Source organism: Chenopodium quinoa, unplaced genomic scaffold (genome assembly GCF_001683475.1).
Source record: "Chenopodium quinoa cultivar QQ74 unplaced genomic scaffold, ASM168347v1, whole genome shotgun sequence".
Lineage (NCBI taxonomy): Eukaryota > Viridiplantae > Streptophyta > Magnoliopsida > Caryophyllales > Amaranthaceae > Chenopodium > Chenopodium quinoa.
This window is the reverse complement of record NW_018743574.1, coordinates 6,291,854-6,316,968: the sequence shown is the minus strand read 5'-3', so window position 1 is coordinate 6,316,968 and position 25,115 is coordinate 6,291,854. Positions and strand designations below refer to the sequence as shown.

At 34.7% G+C, this 25,115-nt stretch overlaps 1 protein-coding gene across 1 annotated transcript; it reads right to left on the bottom strand.

The window, feature by feature from the left end:
* Positions 1–213: 213 nt before the first annotated feature.
* On the bottom strand, positions 214–23,903 carry LOC110682347 (phosphatidylinositol 3,4,5-trisphosphate 3-phosphatase and protein-tyrosine-phosphatase PTEN2A-like). The gene is made up of 13 exons (XM_021858677.1): positions 23,685–23,903; positions 21,713–22,122; positions 21,483–21,584; positions 21,353–21,409; positions 20,721–20,786; positions 20,040–20,216; positions 19,876–19,962; positions 19,729–19,793; positions 19,361–19,437; positions 2,119–2,165; positions 1,885–2,015; positions 942–1,011; positions 214–839 (listed from the first exon to the last, which is right to left on the bottom strand). Exons 2-13 carry the CDS (start codon positions 22,115–22,117, stop codon positions 342–344), a joined length of 1,782 nt encoding a protein of 593 aa, XP_021714369.1. The 5' UTR covers positions 22,118–22,122; positions 23,685–23,903; the 3' UTR covers positions 214–341.
* Between the last annotated feature and the right edge of the window lie 1,212 nt (positions 23,904–25,115).

The following is a 25,115-nucleotide window of genomic DNA, read 5'->3' as shown; positions in this document are numbered from 1 at the left end:
ATGGTACTAGCTGTCCATTGGTATGCTGATAGGATATCATTTAATGATTCTCGTGTTCTCATTCTGTTAAATCTTCAAGAGGTGGCTGTAAGAACTAGAGAACATAAACTTTTGTTTTAAAATAGTTATTATGAAAATATGTTACATCTCGTTAAGCAATGACGTTTAATGCCTTCACAAAGAATTTGTCTAACTGCAGTAGGAACTGAAACATTTTAGAATCAGAAAATCACCACACTAAGGCTGAAAGTATTTTTATCACAAAGCATGCGCAAGTAATTCAACAAATTAGAAGGGTCTCACAGGTTGTGCCAAAAAAATTAAGATGGGTTCTTCGTATTTTATTCACTTTCAGAGTCTTCATCCCCAAAACTGAAAACAGAAGCATCAGCTGCAATGGCCTTGAAATCATTAGTGGTAGATGAACTGATTTTCAGTGTTTCAACACTTGATCCAGATTTTCCAACACCATCAGTGTAGGAGTTACTACTGCTATTTTGAGCTGGTTTTGTATCGCTGACAGACATCTGATGAGTCCTCTGTGTTATACTAGAAACTTGATTACTGCTTGCAGGTCCAGCTGCAGAAGCATGAACCTGTGTAGTTTTGGAAGATCCACCTTCTCCATCACTGTCAGAGAATACATCATCCTTTTCTTCTTTTTCAGATGATCCCTCTGTCTTTGGAATGACAGCACCACCATTGTTGCTGGATGACATGCGCTCTGCGCTTGCATCAGACCTTGTTTTTTCTTGTTCAGTGTTTGGCTTTTTTGCAAGTGTACCATCATAATCATTCATCACTATCTCCACCTGGAATGTAGGTGAAGGAAGCTTTCTCTGTAAACAAAATTTTAAAAACAGATAAGAATCGAAGTACAGAGTTTGAGCAATCAATAATGAAAAAGTTTAGTTTCAAAATTCCTGGTAGATAAGTGTTACCTTGTCAAACCCATCAAGATCATCACTATTTATAATTATCCTGTTGTCCGTCATAGTTGTATTAAACCAACTGAAAAAACAAATACGCTCAGTACTCCACATATCAATCAACTTTTAAGTAGTTTTAGATAAAAGTATGATTGTCAATAAATACTCCTTCCATCACCAATTGTTTCTTAGCCATTTTTCACTTTGTCAATTTTTGGTTGAGTAGAGTAATAGAGTTGATATGAGACAAAAGCAAATGTAAAAGTTCTGGTCCCCAGCATCAAAAATAAAATGTAGCAAATTAAGTACGGCCTAAAATGAAATATGCAACAAACAATAAGGGAGGGAGGGAGCAGTAATTAATAGTCATAAACTAAGGTGATCAACAAACTTAGAATGTTCTTCTCTGATATGATTCCAATTAGGAAAGAATAAAAAGGCAACAGAATCTAGGTTACTCTGGGACTCTTCAAATGACGGAAATTTTCTAAAGCATCCAACAAGTATGCCGGAAGTCTGGAAGCTTTTTATGATTTTTCTACTTATTTATTTATTTATTTTTATAAATATTCAAGAATCACACACAATAATCTTTTCTATGTTGATTTCCCAATATTCATTGGACATAAGCCCGGTCCTTTACAACTTTAAAAATTAGGTGAATAACTGGTAGTACTAAAGATAAATTACATGGATGTTATTGCCATTGAATCCGACAAAATTTAAACATTTCAGGCATAGAAGTCCTTCCACTGCCCATATCAAACACAAGACAATGACCAAACCATCAATATATTGTCCATACAATTAAAGAGACTCATAACTTTTTATAATAAATGTACAAATTGCTTTCTCATAGATGTTCAATGAGACATTAGCAACAGAAAGTCAGAAACACAAAATTCAGTATCACATCAACTCTGAAATAGAAGGGAAAAGGGTAAGGCATACAAACCAGTAGAAATCTCCATGCCGATCTTGAAAGTGAACTTTAAAGTCACCTGCCAACTCTGTCAGACCTGGCTCTCCTGGTAAAGCAAACACTACTATCCCCTTCCTAGAAGAGTTCATCCAAAAATCTTCTGGCTGCATTCAACTAAGTGAGATTTGCAGAAATTTCTCCAATGTAGCAATTAGCAGCATTAGAAACTCATTGAAACGCCAATAAAGAGATCCAAATAAAAATTACCAGCAGGTCCTTGGTCTTTGCATGATTTTTTGTGGTGAATAGAATCCCTGTACATGGACATACCAAGATCAGGCATACTAAAAACAGAGCGTTGCAGAAAGCAAGGGGCAATCCAAACCTTAACAGGTTAAAAAGAGTGCATCTGAATGAATAACAAAAGCATATGAGAAGAGAGTATCTAATTAACTTTTGTCCCAAAAATGAGCTATACCAACACTCAGGAAACATTATTTATTGTATCAACCCATAATTCTCTGTCAGCTAAGAATGGGTTAATGTTTAGTTGTTTACTTCTCTTTACCAGCTACATGACAGAATTCACTCATTGCAACTCTTAAATGTTGTTTTACTTTCTCAAGTCTGCTCCATTTGCTGTTAGCAGCAGAAATGTCCTATCTATTATACAAGGCTTGTTTAAAAAATTTACTACATACAGGTATTAGGCTTAATTTGGACAATTTTTTCTGAAGAATATATATTTTCCATTTTAATAAGTGAAATGGGAAAAAAATAGGGTAAAAAGGGAGAAATAAGAAAATTAAGGAAAAATAAAGGAAAATCCTTCCACCCCCCCCCCTCCCAAAAAAAAAAGGACGAGTTTGGGATAAATATAGATACGATTCTTTGACATTTTGGTTCTCGGGAATCACAGGGTGCGTATTCAGAGCTAAGAATGGGGGCATGGGGCAACTTGGTTGTGGGAAGGAAGGGTGGTAATGAGAGGTATCTTTTACGTATAATATATAACAGTTATATTTTAATTCATAAAATATTATATACATTTGTGTAATTTATTTTATAAACAAAAAGGCTGGAGAAATGGGGAAAATAAGAAAAAATAAAAGTACAATAGGAATGTTGGGGATAAAACAAGTGTGAAAATTTCTATCAATGATAATTTTATGAGATAAGGTGTCATTTGTTAGGGATAATTTTCCGCAAATAATAAAAAAGCTTCACAGGACCCCACGATACGATAATATAAACAACCCTTGAAATGCATGCATCCAACAATGTTATGGAAAGAAATTGGTGAGCATGGGTTTAATAACTTATGAACGATTTCTAATGCCTTAATAGGACCCCATGATACCAAGTTGGCGATTGAAATCATCGCTCGCAACACTTTTCACTACCAATGCAAATTTCGAAACATTGAACCAAACTTAGTATGATTCCAAACCACATTTTTTTTTTTGAAACCTCTTGACCAACTTTAATGACTATAGGGGACACCCCACAAATTCACTTCAATTTTGGAAAATAAATTCTGAAATTGGTCCAAAATCGTGGATTAACCTTGAATTTTGCACAATTTTCAAATATTTTGGGCCTAAAAAGGAGAGAGGTCTGGGTGCCTCCCATGATCCTATACAAGACCATTGGAGCCACTTAAGTTGTTGAAACCATTATCTTTGCCTTTGAATTATCAATTTCACCGTTAACATACACCTTCCATTACTAACTAAAAGCCACCACGAGCCTTTTTGACCGCAGAATAACTTCCCTAACTTCATTTGAATTTTCGGGTCCCAAAATCTCTAAATATGGTTTGACGTTGTATAGCCATATATTTAATTCAAATTCATTCTTAGGACATATGAGAAAGCTTGTTATGGAACTAAAACATATTAGGGTCACCCCAACTTTCAATTCAATTTTGAAAAAAATTGTCAAATTTGATAAAAGACCGTGGATTATAGCCTTCACTTTTAAACAATTTCCAACCATTCTAGTCCAAAAGAGAAAAAGATTGAGGTGTTTTCCATGGACTCCATGAGACCTTGGGAACCCATTTGGGTGGTTAGAACCATCCACTTTTCCCACAAACAGTTACTTTAGCCGGTAAGTACACGTTTCCTTTTATAAACTCAAGGTCACCGAGGGCTTTATGTGACCAACTAGTGATGATACATGGATCCAAACAACATTATGTGTCCCAAAGATGTCTTCTTTACCATAACTTGAGTCTCCAAAGTGGGCTCTCAAAATCTCAAAAATTGGTCCGAATTCATATATAGTTTAAAATTTTCTCATGTAACAATAGCCTTAAGCCTTGGAAATGCACCTTGGATGAATATGTTCAAGGGACCGACATCAACCACCTTAAGCGACTCTCTCTTATGCTAAGTTTTTTTTAAGCACCCAAAGCAAAATGCTACTCATGATTAGCCAAACATAGGTGTTCTTAGGGATTAGGGTAGTAAGAGTTACATCAAATAGGATATGATACTTACATTACAAACATGAATAGTTACCTATATGACATATTTATAATTTTCCATCTAACACACATGCGAATAGCAATATGATTGTTCATAGTATAACACGTGTTTTTTTCCATAACTGTTGTCACATCACATCACAAAAATGGTTATATGACATTATTTATATGACATAATTATACTTTTATGACATCACTATTGTCAAGTCACATCATATTATGACATCACATCATAAGATTGATATGACAACATTATAGTCAAGTCACATCATTCAATATACTTTTATGACATTATTATATTCATAGGGCATCATTATAGTCAAGTCACATCACATTATTACACTTATATGACATCATTATATTTCAAAATTTCATGAATTTCAAAATAGAGTCAAAACTCATTATTGGTACTTTATAGACATCTTTATACATGTTTTATGGTTTCAAACAAACTTATATGACCCTATGAGTCACCCCACACAATTTATTTAGTTTTGACAAAATGTCAAAAATTGAGCCAAAATCGTGTATTATAACCTTCAATTTTGGATAATTTTTCACTTTTTTTTAACCAGAAAGAAAAGTACCGAGATTCTTACCATAGACCCTAATAAACCTTGAGAGTCTATTTAGGTGGGTAACACCATCCAATATGCCTTCAAACGGTCAATTTACCCGTTTACAACTTACACCGATTTTATAAACTCAAGCCTACCATGGACATTTAAGACAACATATAATAATCATATTTGATTCCAAACGATCCTATATGACCCCGAGATATATCCCCTAGTATCTCAAGACCTTTCAACATCGGAACCCAATACCTCCAAAATTGTTTATAAAGTGTGAATTACTAAGTTCAATTTAGGAAAATCTTGACTTTTTTTTTCGTGAATTATAGCGTCCAAATTAAGCTATTGAGGAACATCTTTGGACAAACCTAGGTTATGCATCGATTGCATCCATAGGTTCACAAAGTACTTGGTGCCCGAAACAATCTCATTCACTGTTAGTCTATCCCTAGCGATCATGTCTTCATTGCTTACCCAATTGACTTGCCTTGCCTTATGGCAAGCTAAAACCCTTAATTGGCAAAATAGAGTTAATTTTTTTGGGTTTGTTTTCATGAGGTGTTTTGATGATTGTCTTAAGTACACAGCAGCACCCATGCCTCAGTAGCATTGCAACAATATCGCCCATGTCTTGGTAGCGTGACAAAAAAATCGCCCATGCTTTGGCAACATGAAACTATAACCTCATGCCTAGGCAACGTGACTTGGATGAATATGTTCATGGGACCGACATCAACCACAGCTCTCTCTTATGCTATGTTTTTTTTAAACACCTAAAACAATATGCTACTCACATTTAGCCAAACATAGGTGTTCTTAGGGATTAGGGTAGGAAGTAAGACGGTCCCTAAATCTTTGAATATGATGATGGAATGAGGAAATTGATTGTTTACATGAGATAAGACATAATACTTATATTGCAAACATGAATAGTTTGTTCAAATCTATCAATCAACACATCACATCACATTAATCAACACACATGTGAATAGTAAAATGATTGTTCATAGTATAACATGTGTTCTTTTCCATAAATGTTGTCACATCACATCACAAAAATAGTCATATGACATTACTAATAAAACATAATTATACTTATATGACATCACTATTGTCAAGTCACATCATATTATGACATCACATCATAAGATTCATATGACATCATTATAGTGAAGTCACATCACTTCAATATACTTTTATGACATCATTATATTTAATTATTTATATGGCATCATTATAGTCAATTCACATCACATTATTACACTTATATAACATCATTATATTCCAAAATTTCATGAATTACAAAATAGAGTCAAAACTCATTATTGGTACTTTATAAACATCTTTACACGTGTTTAGTGGTTTCAAACCACCTTATATGACCCCATGAGTCACCCCACACATTTTATTTAGTATTGAAAAATGTCAAAAATTGAGCCAAAATCGTATATTATAGCCTTCAATTTTGGACAATTTATCACTTTTTTTTTTTTTACCGGAAAGAAAATTACCAAGATTCTTACCATGGACCCTAATAAACCTTGAGAGTCTATTTAGGTGGGTAAAACCATCCAATATGCCTTCAGTTAATTTACCCGTTTACAACTTACACCGATTTTATAAACTCAAACATATCACGGACATTTATGACAACATGTAATAATCATATATGATCCCAAACGACACTATATGACCCCGGGATGTATCCCCTAGTATCTCAAGACCTTTCAACATCGAAACCCAATACCTCCAAAATTGCTTAAAAAGAGTTAATTACTACGTTCAATTTCGGAAAATCTAAACTTTTTTTCGTGAATTAAAGCGTCCAATATAAGCTATTGAGGAACATCTTTCGAAAAACCTAGGTTATGCATCGAATGCATCTATGGGTTCACAAAGTACTTGGTGCCCTAGCAATCTCATTCAGTGTTAGTCCATCCCTAGTGATCATGTCATTGCTTACCTAATTAACTTGCCTTGGCCTTGTTTTGCATTGGCTTTCCTTTAGCCTTGCCTTGCCTTACCTTATGGCAAGCTAAAACCCTTAATTGTCAAAATAGATTTAATTTTTTTTGGTTTGTTTTCATGAGGTGTTTAGATGACTGTCTTAAGTACGCAGCAGCACCCATGCCTTAGTAGCGTTGCAACAATATCGGCCATGCCTTGATAGCGTAACAACAAAATCGCTCATGCTATGGCAACATGAAACTTTAGCCTCATGTCCATGCAACGCGACTTGGATGAATATGTTCATGGGACCGACATCAACCAAAGCTCTCTATTATGCTAAGTTTTTTTAAGCACATAAAGCAATATGCTACTCACGTTTAGCCAAACGTAGGTGTTCTTAGGGATTAGGGTAGGAAGTGAGACGGTCCCTAAATCTTTGAATATGATGATGGAATGAGGTAATTGATTGTTTATATAAGACAAGACATAATACTTACATTACAAACATGAATAGTTTGTTCAAATCTATCAATAAACACATAACATCACATCAATCAACACACATGTGAATAGTAATATGATTGTTCATAATATAACATGTTATATTTTCTTTGACTATTGTCAAATCACATCACAAAACGGTTATATGACATAATTATACTTTAATGCTATCACTATTGTCAAGTCACATCATATTATGACATCACATCATAAGATTCATTTGACATCATTATAGTCAAGTCACATCACTTCAATATACTTTTATGACATTATTATATTTATATGGCATCATTATAGTGAAGTCACATCACATTATTACACTTATATGACATCATTATATTTTAAAATTTTATGAATTATAAAATAGAGTCAAAACTCATTATTGGTACTTCATAGACATCTTTATACTAGTTTTATGGTTTCAAACTACCTTGTATGACCCCATGAGTCACCCTACATATTTGATTCAGTTTTGAAAAAATGTCAAAAATTGAGCTGAAATCGTTTATTATAGCCTTCAATTTTGTACAATTTTTCACTTTTTTTTTTACCGGAAAGAAAATTATCGAGATTCTTACCATGGGCCCCAATATGCCTCCAATATGCCTTAGTAGCGTTACAACAATATTGCCCATGCCTTGGAAGCGTAACAACAAAATCGGCCATGCTTTGGCAACATGAAACTTTAGCCTCATGTCTATGCAACGCGACTTGGATGAATATGTTCATGGGACCGATATTAACCAAAGCTCTCTATTATGCTAAGTTTTTTTTAAGCACCTAAAGCAATATGCTACACACGTTTAGCCAAACATAGGTGTTCTTAGGGATTAGGGTAGGAAGTGAGACAGTCCCTAATTTTTTGAATATGATGATGGAATGAGGTAATTGATTGTTTACATAAGATAAGACATAATACTTACATTACAAACATGAATAGTTTGTTCAAATCTATCAATCAACACATCACATCACATCAATCAACACACATCATTATAGTCAAGTCATATCACTTCAATATAATTTTATGACAATATTATATTTATATAGCATCATTATAGTCAATTAAACATCACAATATTATACTTATATGACATCATTGTATTTCCAAATTTCATGAATTTCAAAAGAGAGTCAAAACTCATTATTGGTAATTTATAGACATCTTTATACGTGTTTTGTGATTTCAAACCACCTTTATAGGACCCAATGAGTCACCCCACATATTTTATTCAGTTTTGAAAAAATTTCAAAAATTAAGCCGATATCGTGTATTATAGTAGCTTTCAATTTTGGACAATTTTTCACTTTTTTTTTTAACTGGAAAGAAAATTATCGAGATTCTTACCATAAACCCTATAAAACCTCCAGAGTCTATTTAAGCGAGTCAAACCAACCAATATGCCTTTAAACGGTCACTTTACCCGTTTACAACTTACACCGATTTCATAAACTCAAGCCTACCATGGACATTTATGACATGTAATAATCATATATGATTCCAAAAGATACAATATGACCCCGAGATGTATCCCCTAGTATCTCAAAACCTTTCGGAACCCAATACCCCCAAAATTGCTTAAAAATTGTGAATTACTACGTTCAATTTCGGAAAATCTTAGACTTTTTTTTTCCGAAAATTATAGGGTCCAACTTAAGCTTTTGAGGAACATCTTTGGACAAACCTAGGTTATGCATCGATTGCATCCATGGGTTCACAAAGTACTCGGTGCCCGAAACAATCTTATTCAGTGTTAGTCCATCCTTAGCGATCATGTCATTGCGTATCTAATTGACTTGCCTTAGCCTTGTGTTGCATTAGCTTTCCTTTAGCCTTGCCTTATAACAAGCTAAAACCCTTAATTACTAAAAAGGATTTTTTTTTTTTTTGAATTTGTTTTCATGAGGTTTTTTTATGATTAAGTACGCAACAGCACCCATGCCTTGGTAGCGTAGCAACAAAATCGCCCATGCTTTGGCAACATGAAACTATAGCCTCATGCCTAGGACATGCGACTTGGATGAATATGTTCATGGGACCGACATCAACCACAACTCTCTCTTATGCTAAGTTTTTTTTAAGCACCCAAAGCAATATGCTACTCACGTTTAGCCAAACATAGGTGTTCTTAGGGATCAGGATAGGAAGTGAGAAGGAAACTAAATCTTTTAATATGATGATGGAATGCGGTGATTGATTGTTTACATGAGATAAGACATAATACTTACATTACAAACATGAATAGTTTGTTTAAATCTATCAATCAACACATCACACATTACATCAATCAACACACATGCGAATAGTAATATGATTGTCCATAGTATAACATGTGTTCTTTTCCATAACTGTTGTCACATCACATCACAAAAATGGTTATATGACATTATGTATATGACATAATTATACTTTTATGACATTACTATTGTCAAGTCACATCATATTATGACATCACATCATAAGATTCATTTGACATCATTACAGTCAAGTCGCATCACTTCAATATACTTTAATGTCATTATTATATTTATAAGGCATCATTATAGTCAAGTCACATCACATTATTACACTTATATGACATCATTATATTTCAAATTTTCATGAATTTCAAAATAGTCAAAACTCATTATTGGTACTTTATAAACATCTTTATACGTGTTTTGTGGTTTCAAACCACCTTATATGACCCCATGAGTCACCCCACACATTTTATTCAGTTTTGTAAAAATGTCAAAAATTAAGCCGAAATCGTATATTAGCCTTCAATTTTAGACAATTTTTTACTTTTTTTTACCTATGAGAAAATTACCGAGATTCTTACCATGGACCCCAATAAAACTTGAGAGTCTATTTAGCTGGGTAAAACCATCCAATATGCTTTCAAACGGTCAATTTACCCGTTTACAACTTACACCGTTTTCATAAACTCAAGCCTACCACGGACATTTATGGCAACATGTAATAATTATATATGATTCCAAACAACAGTATATGAACCCTGGGATGTATCCCCTAGTATCTCAAGACCTTTCAACATCGGAACCCAATACCTCCAAAATTGTTTAAAAAGTGTGAATTACTAAGTTCAATTTCAGAAAATCTTGGACTTTTTTTCCGTGAATTATAGCGTCCAAATTAAGCTTTTGAGGAACATCATTGGACAAACCTAGGTTATGCATCGATTGCATCCATGGGTTCACAAAGTACTTGGTGCCCGAAACAATCTCATTTAGTGTTAGTCCATCCCTAGCGATCATGTCATTGCTTACATAATTGACTTGCCTTGGCCTTGTGTTGCATTGGCTTTCCTTTTAGCCTTGCCTTACCTTATGGAAAGCTAATACCCTTTATTGCCAAAAAAAGATTTTTTTTTTTTTTTGGGTTTGTTTTCAAGAGGTGTTTTGATTATTGTCTTAAGTACGCAGCAGCACCCATGCCTCGGTAGCGTAGCAACAATATCGCCCATCCCTTGGTAGCGTAGCAACAAAATCGCCTCTGCCTTGGTGGTAACAAAATCGCCCATGCTTTGGCAACATGAAACTATAGCCTCACGCCTAGGCAATACGACTTGGATGAATTATGTTCCCAATATTTCTCCTTTCTTATTCCTTTATTCTTTTTTCTTACTTCACTTCTTACAATGAAAATAAGTATTACATTTATAACTTTTGTATTACTAAATAATAAAAGAATGAAAACTTTTCTAATTCACAACCTCTCACTAATTTATCAAATGTTAATTTAAGTAAACTAATTTAATCAAATGCTTTTTATAGGAGAAAATTCAAGTTAATCTCGGTGATAAACTTGAATAGTTTATCACATGGCATTTCTATAATAAAGATGCCTTGGAATCTGCAAAAGCACAATAAACAACTATTTTATTTGTCCAAGTGGGTAACTTGACATGCAAAAGCAAAGTAACAGTAAAACAAACGAATTCCCAATGCTAACTCGTACTTCACAACCTTTAACTCAAGGTGAGTTAACTAGTCATACAAAAAAACTAAAATAAAAAATCCAACACGCCACAGTAAACTGCGAATGGTTCTTGCTTGACTAGATCGAAAGCTCATCTTCAATGGTGAATCAATGGGGAAGGGAAATATCAATTACCCTTTGGGTTAACCCTACCCTAAATTTCTCTATTTTTCGTAGGGTTTTCGTTTGATTTGGCGGCGGAGCCGCCATTAATATCGGTGTGCCATTAATATCGGTGTTGGTGTTAGTGTAAGGAGGAAGATGAAGATGGATTAAATTAATCGAAATCTCATGATAGTGGGTTTGTAATGCAAAACCTCACAAATTCAGTAATGGAGTTTTTGCTGAATTTGCGGAGTGGTGGTTGCAAATAGCAGTCAAATTCTATCGCAAATATTATTGCCTACCCTATGAACATCGGAGAATTGAACCCAAAGTGGTGGTTGCTAGATCTGACTAATTGAACGCCTACCTTATGAAAACTAAGAAATTAAACCAAGTGAAACAACCACAACAACCCAGAAGAAAATCGACCAACTGCCGACGAAACGACATCACCCACAAGAAACACTTGAATTGAAGAAGATACACTTGAAATTTTTCGCTGAAGCGCCGATGTTGGGTTTGCAAAGGTAACCATAGTTAGAGAAGGGGATTTAATGCTTTGTTAATAGCAGAAATCCGTGAAATTTTGCTTGACAATTACACCCTTTACTTTCCACGCGAAAAGACCTTTTTACCCCGAGATAAACAACCCAGGTTTATCTCTGAGATCAACCTCGCCAGCTCTTTTTATAGTTTTCTAAATTAAAGTTTGAATTTTAACACGCCCCCTCAAACTTTAATTTTCATCCCAAGTAACAATCTTAGTTTTTTAAATGTTTCATAAGTAGGGGATTCGTAAATATGTCCGCTACTTAGTGATTGTCCCTTGTTTAACTTGATCTCGAAGAAAATGAAATCGAGTGTCAATATGCTTACTTCATCTATGTTGTACTGGATTCTTAGCAAGCTTTATAGCTGAAAATATTATCTACATAGATTGTAGTTGGTCCTTCTTAGACATAACCAATTTCTTTTAATAAGTTCCTCATCCATAACCCTTCACATACGGCTGATGAATATGCTATATATTCTGTTTGCAACTTGACAATCCCACAATCGGTTGTTTTTTTGAACTCCAAGTGAAAGGAGTTGATCCTAAATAAAAACGCATATCTTGTTGTACTTTTTCTCCCATCTTGATCTCTAGCCGTATAACGTTTACGTTGTTTCATCTCCAGAAGAGTAAAACATCCCATAATTTAAGGGTCTGTTCACATTTACTTAAATGAATTGAACTGATTGGAGTTGAACTAAAATATGAAATGAATATTTTATGAGAGAGGAAATTAGGAGTTGAACTGAGGTGAGCTAAACTGAACATATTGGAGTTGAGCTGAACCTGAAATTAAGTAGAAGTGAAAAGGCCCTAAGGTACCTTTAATATACCTTACTATTCTCTTTGCAGTGCAGCAATTCTTTTGGTGTCTCTATGTATCTACTAACAAGCACGACTTCATATACAATATCACGTCTAGTTATAGTCAAGTATCTCCGACTAAACTCGTATATAAAGTTGAATAAATCAATTTTCCTTCTCCAACTTTTGTCAACTTCAACTCTGTTACGGCGGGAGTGCTCATGGGTTTGCATGAGCCAATATTAAATTTCTTTAGTATTTTTTTTACATATTTCTTTTGTGAAATAAAAATTCCGTTATCACATTGCTTTACCTCAATGCCTAGAAAGAAGTTCATTAGCCCACAATATGTCATTTCAAATTCTTTGAACATTGCCGCTTTAAAACCATCAAACATACCTTAACTGTTGCTAGTGAATAATAGATCATCAACATATAAACCTACTATAAGAATATCATCACCATTTTTCTTCACATATACAGCATGTTCGTATGGACACTTGATAACACCGTTCTGGATCAAGTATCCGTTTATACGTGTATTCCAAGCTCGTGGCGCTTGCTTTAGACCATAAAGTGCCTTTTTAAAACAAAGCAATTTATCTTCTTTTTCCTTATGACAAAACCTTTTGGTTATTCCACATAAACTACTAAAATTCCATTTAACAATGCTGACTTAACAATATATCTTCCATTTGTGATGTATGGCAAGTGAAATCATCATTCTTACAACATCTCAACACCATACTTTTGCTTGTATCCTTTTGCTACAAGTCTTGCCTTGTATCTTTCAACGCTTCCATCTGCACCTCTTCTCCCATGTATTATTTTTCTCAATTGACCGGATCTCCTATTTCATAGCAGATTTCCATTCCTCTTCCCCTAATGCTTCTTCAAAATAAATGGGTTCGTGATCCGCATATCAGCAGAATAAATCAACTTCATTAACATCATTTGTCTCTTCATATATGTCTTTAAGACTTCTCATTTTAACGGGTGTTTTTTATGTTGATTCTGACCCTTTAGTTGATTGCGATGATGATGATAAATCATTATTATTTGTTAGTCATTAGTCGAGTTTTTTCAGAATTCTTTTCTGTAATATCATTATAGTCTTCAAACACAATTTTCTCTTTTCCTTTTCATGGTCATCCCATTTCCTTCTTCGCTCAATATTACATCCCTACTCTCAATTTGCTTTCCAGTGACAGGATTTTATAATTAATAAGCTTCGGATTGTAAACTGTATCCAATGAAGATACATTTTTCACCTCTGTCATCTAACTTCTTTCTCTTTGCCTCGTATTTGAACATTGGCTAAGCACCCAAATACTAAAAAATGTTCAACATTTGGCTTCTCACCTCTCCATGCTTCTTGTGTTGTTATGTTCTTTACACTCTTTGTAGGACAATGATTTAAAATATAAGTTGTCCATGCAACAACATTGCAATCCTCTTTCTTTGAAAATCCTTCGCGTATGTCTAGAATTGTTCGATTCTTTCGCTCGGCAATTCCATTTTGTTGTGGTGTATAGGAGGCTGTAAATTGTTGTCTAATTCCTACATCTCTACATAAATATTTGAATATATTTGATGTATATTTGCCCCCTTGATCAACCTAAGTGTTTTCAACTTACGTTTGCTTTCTAGTTGTACTCGAGCCTTAAATTGTACGAAAGTATCAAATGGACCTTTCCTTTAGAATATACACCCACAATTTTACTATAATCATCAATAAAGGTAATAAAATAGCGATAACCTCCCAAAGATATTAGCTCCAATGGTCCACATATATCTGCGTGTACCAATCCTAATGGTGCTTTAGCTCTCCATAATAATCCCGTTTGGAATGGAAGTCTAGCTTGTTTTCTAGTTGTGCAAACTTCACAAACTTGTTTAGCGCCTTCAATGGTAGGCTATTAGCAAATGCCCAAAACGTTTATGTCATTTCCATAACTCATTCTCCATAACACCGTAGAAACACTTTTGAACCTCGGGGTTCAATTGCAGCGTACACATGCGATTCTTTGCCATTTTCGACTCAGCAATAATTCTTCCACTTTTTCATATTAGGTACGTAATAAAAATCAGAAATGAATTTTTCATTTCCATTCTTTAGAAAATATTGTATTTTTTCTTTACCTTTAACTTGTAGTTTGGATGAATCTCCCAAACTAAATTAAATATATACTCCATCTAACCTAGTTTACATGTAACATTTTCACTGGACACGCTTGCCGATATACATGTTTGACCGTCCACATCTTATATTATATATATTTATAAAAGCTATAAAAAGTTTATATTAAAAAAACTACACATTAAAATAGATAACAATATCTTACATGATTATATTGGCTTTCATATAATAACTAAAAAAGAAGGTCAAAGTGAAATCTGTGAATAGTGCAAAAAGTCAAAATGTTGCGAGTAATTTAGGACGGAGGGAGTATACACTAATATTTCACCTTTCTAATTCTGTTCTTATTTTTCTTACTTCACTTCTGACAATATTACATTTATAACTTTTGTTTTTTCCTAAATAATAAAAGAATGAAAACTCTACAAGAGGCCAGCCTAAGCCCTTAATCACATATGCTCGGAGAAGGCCCAAAAGGAATTTTGTTATGAGTTTGTTATGTGGGTTTGGGGTAATGTGGTAATTTTGGAAATAAGTTTGTTATTCCTCTAAGCCGTAGAAGATGCTAGTAAATGATTATATATAGGATTACTGTCATAGAAGAATGATGTTGAATATTGATTAGAGTGAAGTTTGTTGGAGAGAATCCTTCCTCTCGAACGAAGGAGAGTAGTATTGCTTAATTACTCTGATTATCAATACAACATATCCATTGAGCTCCCTAATATTCTGTGTGTGATTGTGTATACTCTGTTTTGTTCCCAGTTCCTAGCAAACTCTTCTAATTCACAACATCTCACTAATTTATCAAATGTTATTTAAAGTAAACTAATTTTATCAAATGTTATTATAGGTTTCTAAATTAAAGTTTGAATTTCAAGACACATAACATCACATCAATCAACACACATGCGAAGAGTATTATGATTGATCTATGTTACTGTGACTCTATCATTTACCTCACGTGTCCGTGTCGACACGACAATTGGACACTTCATTTTTAACTAAAAACACAACTTTTTTCAAGAAATTGGGCGAGTCCGACACGCATGTCTAATTTGACACTTCATCCGAGTCCAAGTAACATAGGATCAAAGTATAACATGTGTTTTTTTCCATTACTATTGTCACATCACATCACTATCATGGTTATATGACATTACTTATATGATATAATTATACTTTTATGACACCATTATAGTCGAGTCACATTATTTTATGACATCACATCATTATAAACATAATTATAAAATATGACATCATTAGATTCATATGACATCATTATAATCAAGTCAAATCACTTCAATATACTTTTATGACATTATTATATTTATATGACATCGTTATAGTTAGGTCACATCACATTATAACACTTATATGACATCATTATATTTCAAAATTTCATGAATTTCAAAATAGAGTCAAAACTCATTCTTGATACTTACAAACATCTTTATACGTGTTTGATGGTTTCACACCACCCTATATGACCCCAAGAGTCACCCCCCACATTTTATTCATTTTTTGAAAAAATGTCCAAAATTGAGCTTAACTAGTGATTGTGGCCTTCAATTTTAGACAATTTTTCACTTTTTTTTTTACCCGAAAAAAAAATTACCGAGATGCTTACCATGGACCCTAATATAGCTCAGGAGTCTATTTGGGTGGGTAAAACCATCCAATATGCCTTCAAATGGCCAATTTATCCATTTACAACTTATACCGATTGCATAAACTCAAGCCTACCACAGACATTTATGACAACATATAATGATCATATATGGTTCCAAACGACACTATTTGACCCCGGGATATATCCCTGAATGTTCCAAGACTTTTCAACATCGGATTCCAAAACATCAAAAATTACTTAAAAAGCGTGAATAACAGCGTTCAATTTTGGAAAAACTTAACTTTTATTCGTGAATTAAAGCTTCCAAATTAAGCGTTTGAGGAACGTATTTGGATCTACCTAGGTTATGCATCGATTGCATCCATGGGTTCACAAAGTACTTGGTGCCCGAAACAATCTCATTTAGCGTTAGTCCTTCAGTAGCGATCACGTCATTGCTTACCTAATTAAATAACCTTGGCCCTGTGTTGCATTGGCTTTCCTTTAGTGTTGCCTAGCCTTTGCCTTATAGCTAGCTAAAACCCTTAATTGCAAAAAATTGTTTTTCTTAACTACACAGCATGGGCTGAGACAGGGCAGGGGAGCTGGTGGAGGCCCGTCCCCCCCGTGGCCTGGTGAAATATGTAATATATAGTATAACCCCCTGAATAACTAATAAATAGCTAATATTTGTCCTGCATATCATGATGTTAGTGATAACCCTGCTGGTTTGTTGGAGTTTTTCATGGTAACTTGGTGAGAGAGATCTCAGATTCAATTCCCCACTTTGAGGTTTTTTTTTTTTTGCTTTTTTTTTTTAGGTAACTTTATCGTTCCTTGGCCCCCATAGATTTTTATTCCTGGCTTCACAACATGCCTCGGTAGCGTAGCAACAATATCGCCCATGCCTTGGTAGTGTAGCAACATTATCGTCCATGCTTTGGCAATGTGCAACAATAGCCTCATGCCTTAACAACGCGCCTTAGATGAATATGTTCATGGGACTGACATCAACCTCCTTGAGCGGCTCTCTCTTATGCTAATTTTTTTTTTTTAAAGCACCCAAGGCAATATGCTACTCAAGTTGAGCCAAACATAGGTATTCTTAGGGACTAGGTAGTAAGAGAGACGGTCCCTAAATCTTTGAATATGATGATGGAATGAGGTAATTGATTGTTTACATGAGATAAGATATGATACTTACATTATAAACATGAATAATTTGTTCAAATCTATCAATTAATATATCACATCAATCAACACACATGTGAATAGTATTATGATTGTTCAAAGTATAACATGTGTTCTTCTCTATTACTATTGTCACATCACAATATCACATCACATAAATATTATGGTTATATGACATTACTTATATGACATCACTATTGTCAAGTCACATCATTTTATAACATCACATCATTATAAATATAATAAATAATATGACATCATTATAGTCTACTCACTATACTTCAACATACTTATATGACATTATTATATTTATACGACATCGTTATAGTAAAGTCACATCACATTATTAGTTTATTACACTTATATGACATCATTACATTTCAAAATTTCATGAATTTCAAAATAGAGTCAAAACTCATTCTTGGTACTTTATAGACATTTTTATAGGTGTTTTATGGTTTCAAACCACCTTATATAATCCCCGAAGTCACCCCACACATTTTGTTCATTTTTAAAAAAAAATATCAAAAATTGAGCCAAAATCGTGTATAGCCTTCAATTTTGGAAGGTTTTTCACTTTTTTTTTTTTTACCCGGAAACAAAATTGCCGAGTTGCTCACCATCGACCCTAATACACCTCGGGGGTTTATTTAGGTGGGTAAAACCATCCAATATGCCTTCAAATAGTCAATTTACCTGTTTACAACTAGCACCGATTTCATAAACTCAAGCCTACCACGGACATTTATGTCAACATATAATGATTATATATGGTCACAAACGACACAATACGACCCAGGTATGTATCCCCTCTTATCTTAAGACTCTTCGACACCAGATCCCAAAACCTCCAAAATTGCTTTAAAAACGTGAATAATAGCTTTCAATTTTAGAAAATTTTAACTTTTTGTTTTTGTGAATTATAGCTTCCAATTTCTTTTAGGAAAATCTTTGAACTTACCTAGATTATGCATCGATTGCATCCATGGGTTCACAAAGTACTTGGTGCCCGAAACAATCTCATGCAACGTTGGTCCCTTGCGATCATGTCATTGCTTGCCTAATTGACTTGCCCTGGCCTTGTGTTGCATTGGATTTCCTTTAAGGCAAACCAAAAGTAACCCTTAATTGCCAAAAATAGATTTTTTTTTTTTTTTTTTTGTATCAATGAGGTGTTTTGATGTGTGTCTTAACACATGCCTTGGTATCGTAGCAACAATATCGCCCATGCCTTGGTAGCGTAGCAACAATATCACCCATGCTTTGGCAACGTGCAACAATAGCCTCATGCCTTGGCAACGAGCCTTGGATGGATGTGTTCATGGGACCGACATCAACCACCTTAGATGACTCCCTCTTATACTTGGTTTTTTTAGCACCCAAGGCAATATGCTACCCACATTTAACTAAACATAGGTGTTCTTAGGGATTAGGGTAGGAAGATAGACGAATTGAAATGACATGAGATTGAATCTCAATACATTTTTAAAGTTAGATATGATAGTTGCAAGGCTAGTAGATACTTCAAAATTATGAAACTTTTTCATAGAAATAAACTCTATTATGGCTATAAATAATGAAAGTTGGTGGGAAATTCATAATTACCGTTGTGGTCTGAGACGGTAATAGATGGCCTAATCCAATATGGACACTTGTGAAGTCTAAATCCTCTAAGCATGCACCTGAGCCAGCATTTATATTAGCTCATAATTGATATTGTGCAAGTACTCACCACTAAGATTGCCCCATATACTAAAAATGGATATCATAATGAGTTTTCCCTACACCCTTTTTAGTAAATTTTTACAGTCTGACTACCCATGTGAAGCCACAAAAAGACAGAATAGGAACCTTACATACTGTCAAATGAACCAACTCTTAAAACGGTGAACAAAATTGTATGGGGCAATCTTAGTGGGAAAGACAAATTATTAAATAAGATTCAGCATGGACATAAATATCAAAACACATACCTGCGTTTGGATGGATTTTCACCTTGAAAGTCTTTTAAGAGGCGCTCGAAATATTTGACGTATCTCTATAAGAAATGTAAAAGAGTTACTATGTTGAAAGATTCAAGCCATAAAACATGAAAAATTCATTAGAAGCAGTTAACTAACAATCTGACTCGGATGAACAAGACCCTTTCCATCTACACATCTTTTCTGATTGAACAAGTCAATAGATTCCTCCACTGTTGGGCAAAACTGTAAAGCCAGTAAGTATACAATTTAGAACCAGGATTCGTGTTCTGCTTCCAGAAACAGCATAGCTGAATTCATACCTTCAGGTACAGAAGTAGGCAAGAAATCATTAGTCCTGTTCTCCCTAAACCAGCTTTACAGTGTACTACAACTACATTGTCAACATCCGCCTTCAACCATGTATAGGCACTTTGACAAAATAAGGAGATGAGGTGAATAGGTGGACAGTTATGATCATCAAATGGGAATGATGCAGCCTGTGGAACAGAAGACAAAATAGATGATGAGAACAACATCCATTCAGAAAAAGTCAAACTCCATACTAAGACTGTTAGTTGTCAATACCAAAACATAACGGGGACACAAAATCCACATAATTGAATGTTATGATTCTTTCATAGTACATGCATGAAAGGTGGAATAGGGAGAAACTAACACTTTGTTAGGAACTTAGGATAAGAGATTGGGGGAAAGGGAGGGGTTTTCCCACCCATTTATAATAAACACCATCCTAACAAAATTGAAGAGATTTGGAGGGAGCTCCACCTTCCTACTCCTCTTTCATTCCCCTACCCTAATCCTCTCTCCTTTCCCTTTCTTTCTCTACTATCTTGTTATCCAAACAAAGTGTAAAGGTGAATGTGAGCTTGTGTGCAGGGTGCACTGTGCATGTGAGAGTTCAATATATAAGGTACTTAATCTATGCATGCATGAAACAAGCATATGAAATTCACACACTAATGGGAGAAGAAAATCTAGACCTTCCCTTCAAAAAGTGATGCATCATACAGCCTCTCCGAACAAAGATTATAGACTTTGTATTTGCCCTGCATGAAATCACATACACGGTTACATGGAACATGTTTCAACAAAAAAGAAAAGGTAAAAAGAGCATGAGTGATGTAGATTTAGGCCCCTATATATCACATTAGCCAGCCAATAAGATATAGTTAGGTTCCATCTCAAGTTTTATCTACAATGATCCAGTTATAAAGGACTTCCCTCCAACCCCACACCCACCCACCCACCCCCGCCCCCCTTCCCCTCCCCTCCCCCTTCCAATGAGAAATAATTCGTTTATCACGCAAAGGAGGAAAAGAGCCACATTATGCATAGTTAATCTAAATCAGATCATGGCACACACAGAGCATATTTACAAATTTAATCATTGCGACATTGTCCCTATCCTACGGTCCTACCAGAGGCATACCCAACCAAAATAATAATTTGAAGATATGATACTATTTTACAGTGATGAGATTATATACCCTTATTCTTCGATCACCATTTCAAGGTATTATTCAAATAAAGACACCATTCGAGAGGTTCTTCTTTGAAATAAAAAAAAATTATGGCACTAAACCAAATATTCAGTTCAAATTGCGGCATATACCTGGTGGTGAGTCTCAAAAAACCTAATCACCTCTTCCATATGATTTCTGTAGATCCCCTGCATCAAACCAATATTGTATTAAACATAATCACATTAGCCATGATAATCATGTTAACTGATCTTCATCTACCTCGACATATCCAAAAATTCCTGAACTGATGTCACCAGCAGGGAAACCCATAGCAATAATATTTTCCGTGATATATGTCAAATCCAAATCAAATCCTCCTTCCTAGAAACAAAAGTTGAGGACAAAGAAGAGATTTATAGTAATAATAATAATACAAATTCCAACCACACGACCAATATTCCATGCCATCAGCCCAACACCTTAGCATCACAAATCAGACGAAAGGCTACCTGGTACCTCCGCTTATTTTGCGAGACCATATGGCGTGCTTTGGCCTGCACAGCCTTTACAGCACTGCGAGATGAGTCAACTAACCCTTTTGTAAATGAATCAAAAACACCAGCTCGGGCAGGTGCTGTATCTGCTTGAGCATCTCCGCTTGCCACAGGATTTGATGCAGGTAATCTTAATCCAAGACCACTTGTAAATCGTGCAAAGGTCAATCTTGCGCCACTTCCAGATTGTGATTCTCCCACAGTCTCCCCTGAAGCCTGTGGTATTTTAAAGCTTTTGGCCCAAGAATTTATACCAGAAGCAGATGATGATGCTGATGATGGAGGATTTGCAGCAGGAGCAGAAGTTTGAACATCTAAAATTTTCTCCTGTGGTGGAGACGGGGAATCTGCAGCTTCCATGTTCCCTGCAAGAAAGCATATGGCAAATGATCTCTATTGTCAAAGATCCTAGCTTCCCAACACTGATATGACAGGTTTAACAATATGATAACTAAGTGGAAAATTTGTCACAAAGAACCTTGTATATCCACTATTTTGTGAGAAAGGAACTTTTTAAAAAAAAAAAAAAAAAAGTGGCAAGAAGGGACCATTTATGGGTTTTTATTTGTGAGGAGGGACCTTTGCTCGGAAAGTGAGCATTGACCAAAGAAATCGGTGGTGGCAGCGTTGGCCACCATCAAATGGCAGCCACCACCACGCTCTTCCACGAAACCCCCACCCCTATCACGGCAGCCACACCCTCCCCCACCTCTTTCATGGCAACCACCCCTCCGAACTAATCATCAATTTGATTACAAAAAGGAAATCAATAGGTTACTCACTAAAAAGGACAAACGAGGATGTCTAAAAAAATGAACATACATTTCCGAACTTCCAAGTAGCAGGTAGTAAGGATAACTTATATATCAATACAGAATACATCACAGGAACATACAAGTATACAAGTCTCTAACTGCCAACAGCTTGAAATCCAATGTCAATTACACTCATTTGTGGAAGTAACACTTAGTGATGCCTTTCTCCTCCCCTTCCACAACCTTTTATTCAAAAAGTAGTAAGAAACTAAAGTTGACAATTATTTTCTCCGCATAAGAATACACGATGTCCTTTCTCATGAATGGAAATTGCAAAACTTGCCTTGAACTGTTAACCAATGAGCTAAATGGCCTGCAAACTTAGCAATATCCTTAAAATGTGCCTCTCATAAATGCAAAATTAGTATACTATAAGTGTTTGATGATCAGCTAATTGCCGCAAACATTCTAAACATAAAATTTTAAAACCCTTGGAACTTCAAGCTCAGATTTTCTGTCAGGTCTAATGGCTGTATTTCTATAATAGTAATGTTTATTGTGCACGGTAACACGATACTATCGTTTACACAGCATCACATCAACAATGCCCAAAGCCACATTACTTACATAGCCTCCTTAATCTTGTTAGTAACTTATTACTAAACCCTTAAATCTAACATATACTAATAGAGTTAATAAGATTCTATAGCAAAATTCAAGTAACATAAACCATCACATAGAATTTGACCAGAGAATCTAAAAAATAAATAAATAAATTCTTGAAGTTCACACCAATTACTACTCCAATTCTCCAATGGAATGCCAGAACGGGCAGCTACCTCATGACATTATCAAATCCACAATTCTGACTCTAAAAAAACCTAATTTCAATCAAATGTAACCACATTAAGGCGTTATAAACAGCATTTTCTTCCAACAAAAAAATTATCAATCGACGCAATTTATAAAATAAAAAATCGATCTAATTTCTGTCCATGATCTAATATTTGAGCTAACTATAACTGATCCAAAAAAATCATCCACAATCCCTCCCTTTTCCAGTGAAGAATCATCCATCCAATCACCAATTGCTAATCCACTTGCAGAGGAGAGAGAAAATGGCATAATGTAGGTAGAAGCAAATTCTGATAGCAAATTCTAAGATCACTCACCAGAGATTTGACAGCGTTGATCAGTTGAAATGGTGAATCTGTTGAGATGATCGCAAAATTAGGGTTCAGAATGTGCAATGGTGGTTGGAGCGGCGACGATGAACGGAAAAGGGCGTGATTTCTCCGTCGAGAGAGAATGTGAGAGGAGAAGGAGAGGATTTTGAAATGATTGCGCGGACTTGTGTCGTTGTTGAGAGGATTTACCCATTTTGGTTTATTGTCTAATTACTTGCTGACTATGGAATTGAAAATTTTAAGGTACAGCAGCCTGTACTTTGCTTGCTACAGACAAAAAGCGCGGAAAGAACATGAAACTGTTTTATAAAGAACATACTGCTGCTTTTAAAAGAACATATAACAGTTTTGTAAAGAACATCCAATTTTATGTTTTTTAATATACGTAAAGAACATCTGTAATATTAATAAAGAACATGAAGATATTATGTAATAAACATTATTTATATATATCTACCATAATTTCATGACAAAATTTAATGAACCTCACAATAAACAATGAACATTATATCACAAATAAAAATTCATTACACTGACAATTAAAGAACATGGACATATGTTCTTTTCACTCTTTTTTTGTGCAAATATGTTCCTTTTACTTTAGGTATATAATCTTTATATTATAATAATATGTTTTTTCCCTACAGTTATATGTTCTTTACATTTTGTATAATATGTTCTTTTTGCGAAACGGTGGTACGATGCAAGGTACCCACGCCTGTAGGAACCACACATTACTACGGAATAGGCAACACGCATGGAAATTGGAAAATAGGTTGTGCGGTTCTGCCCTAAGACTCCTAAGTCCTAACCATTTGTCCATATTCTTGTGCAGGAGTGACTATGCAGTATGCAGCGCTAGGTCCGCTAGCATAACATCTTATATTGGACGGCTTGTGCCACGAAATATGAAAGGTTACTTAAATATTAAACTATCATGTGTTGGTTGTGTAGGGATTTTAAGAAGGATTTAATGTTTTTAATGTGTCACATACAATAATAAGGGTATGTTCACATTTACTTAATTTCAATTCAGCTCCTAATTTATCTCTCTCATAAAATGTTCATTTCATTTCAACTCCAATCAGTTCAATTCAACTCCAATCAGTTCAATTCAATTCAGTTCAGCTTAGTTCAATAAATGTGAACAAGCCCTAAATGGTATTGTGCGGACATGCACCCTTAACTAAAATTGAATTAAGACACGAGTGTAGAACTATTATCCAACTTGCACAATATTGTGTTAAGTACGTATATTATCCCATGTTGATCAAGAAAAAATAAATTGTTTTAAGTCGGCTTCCTTTAATGTCAACCCTATTCAACATTAACTTCAATCATTCTTTTAAACTTAAAACAATTTACTTTACAAGTAACAAGACTAAAAATTACTCCTTATTCAACATCCAAGAAATG

What these genes read in the sequence shown, in the direction of transcription:
- LOC110682347 (XM_021858677.1), bottom strand. Translation starts at nt 22,117, where the DNA reads ATGGAAGCTGCAGATTCCCCGTCTCCACCACAGGAGAAAATTTTAGAT. An exon ending in TTGTTCATCCGAGTCAGATT is followed by an intron (nt 19,794 to 19,875) that starts GTTAGTTAACTG and finishes CATTTCTTATAG; the next exon opens with AGATACGTCAAATATTTCGA. An exon ending in GAAAATCCATCCAAACGCAG is followed by an intron (nt 19,438 to 19,728) that starts GTATGTGTTTTG and finishes ATGCTGGCTCAG; the next exon opens with GTGCATGCTTAGAGGATTTA.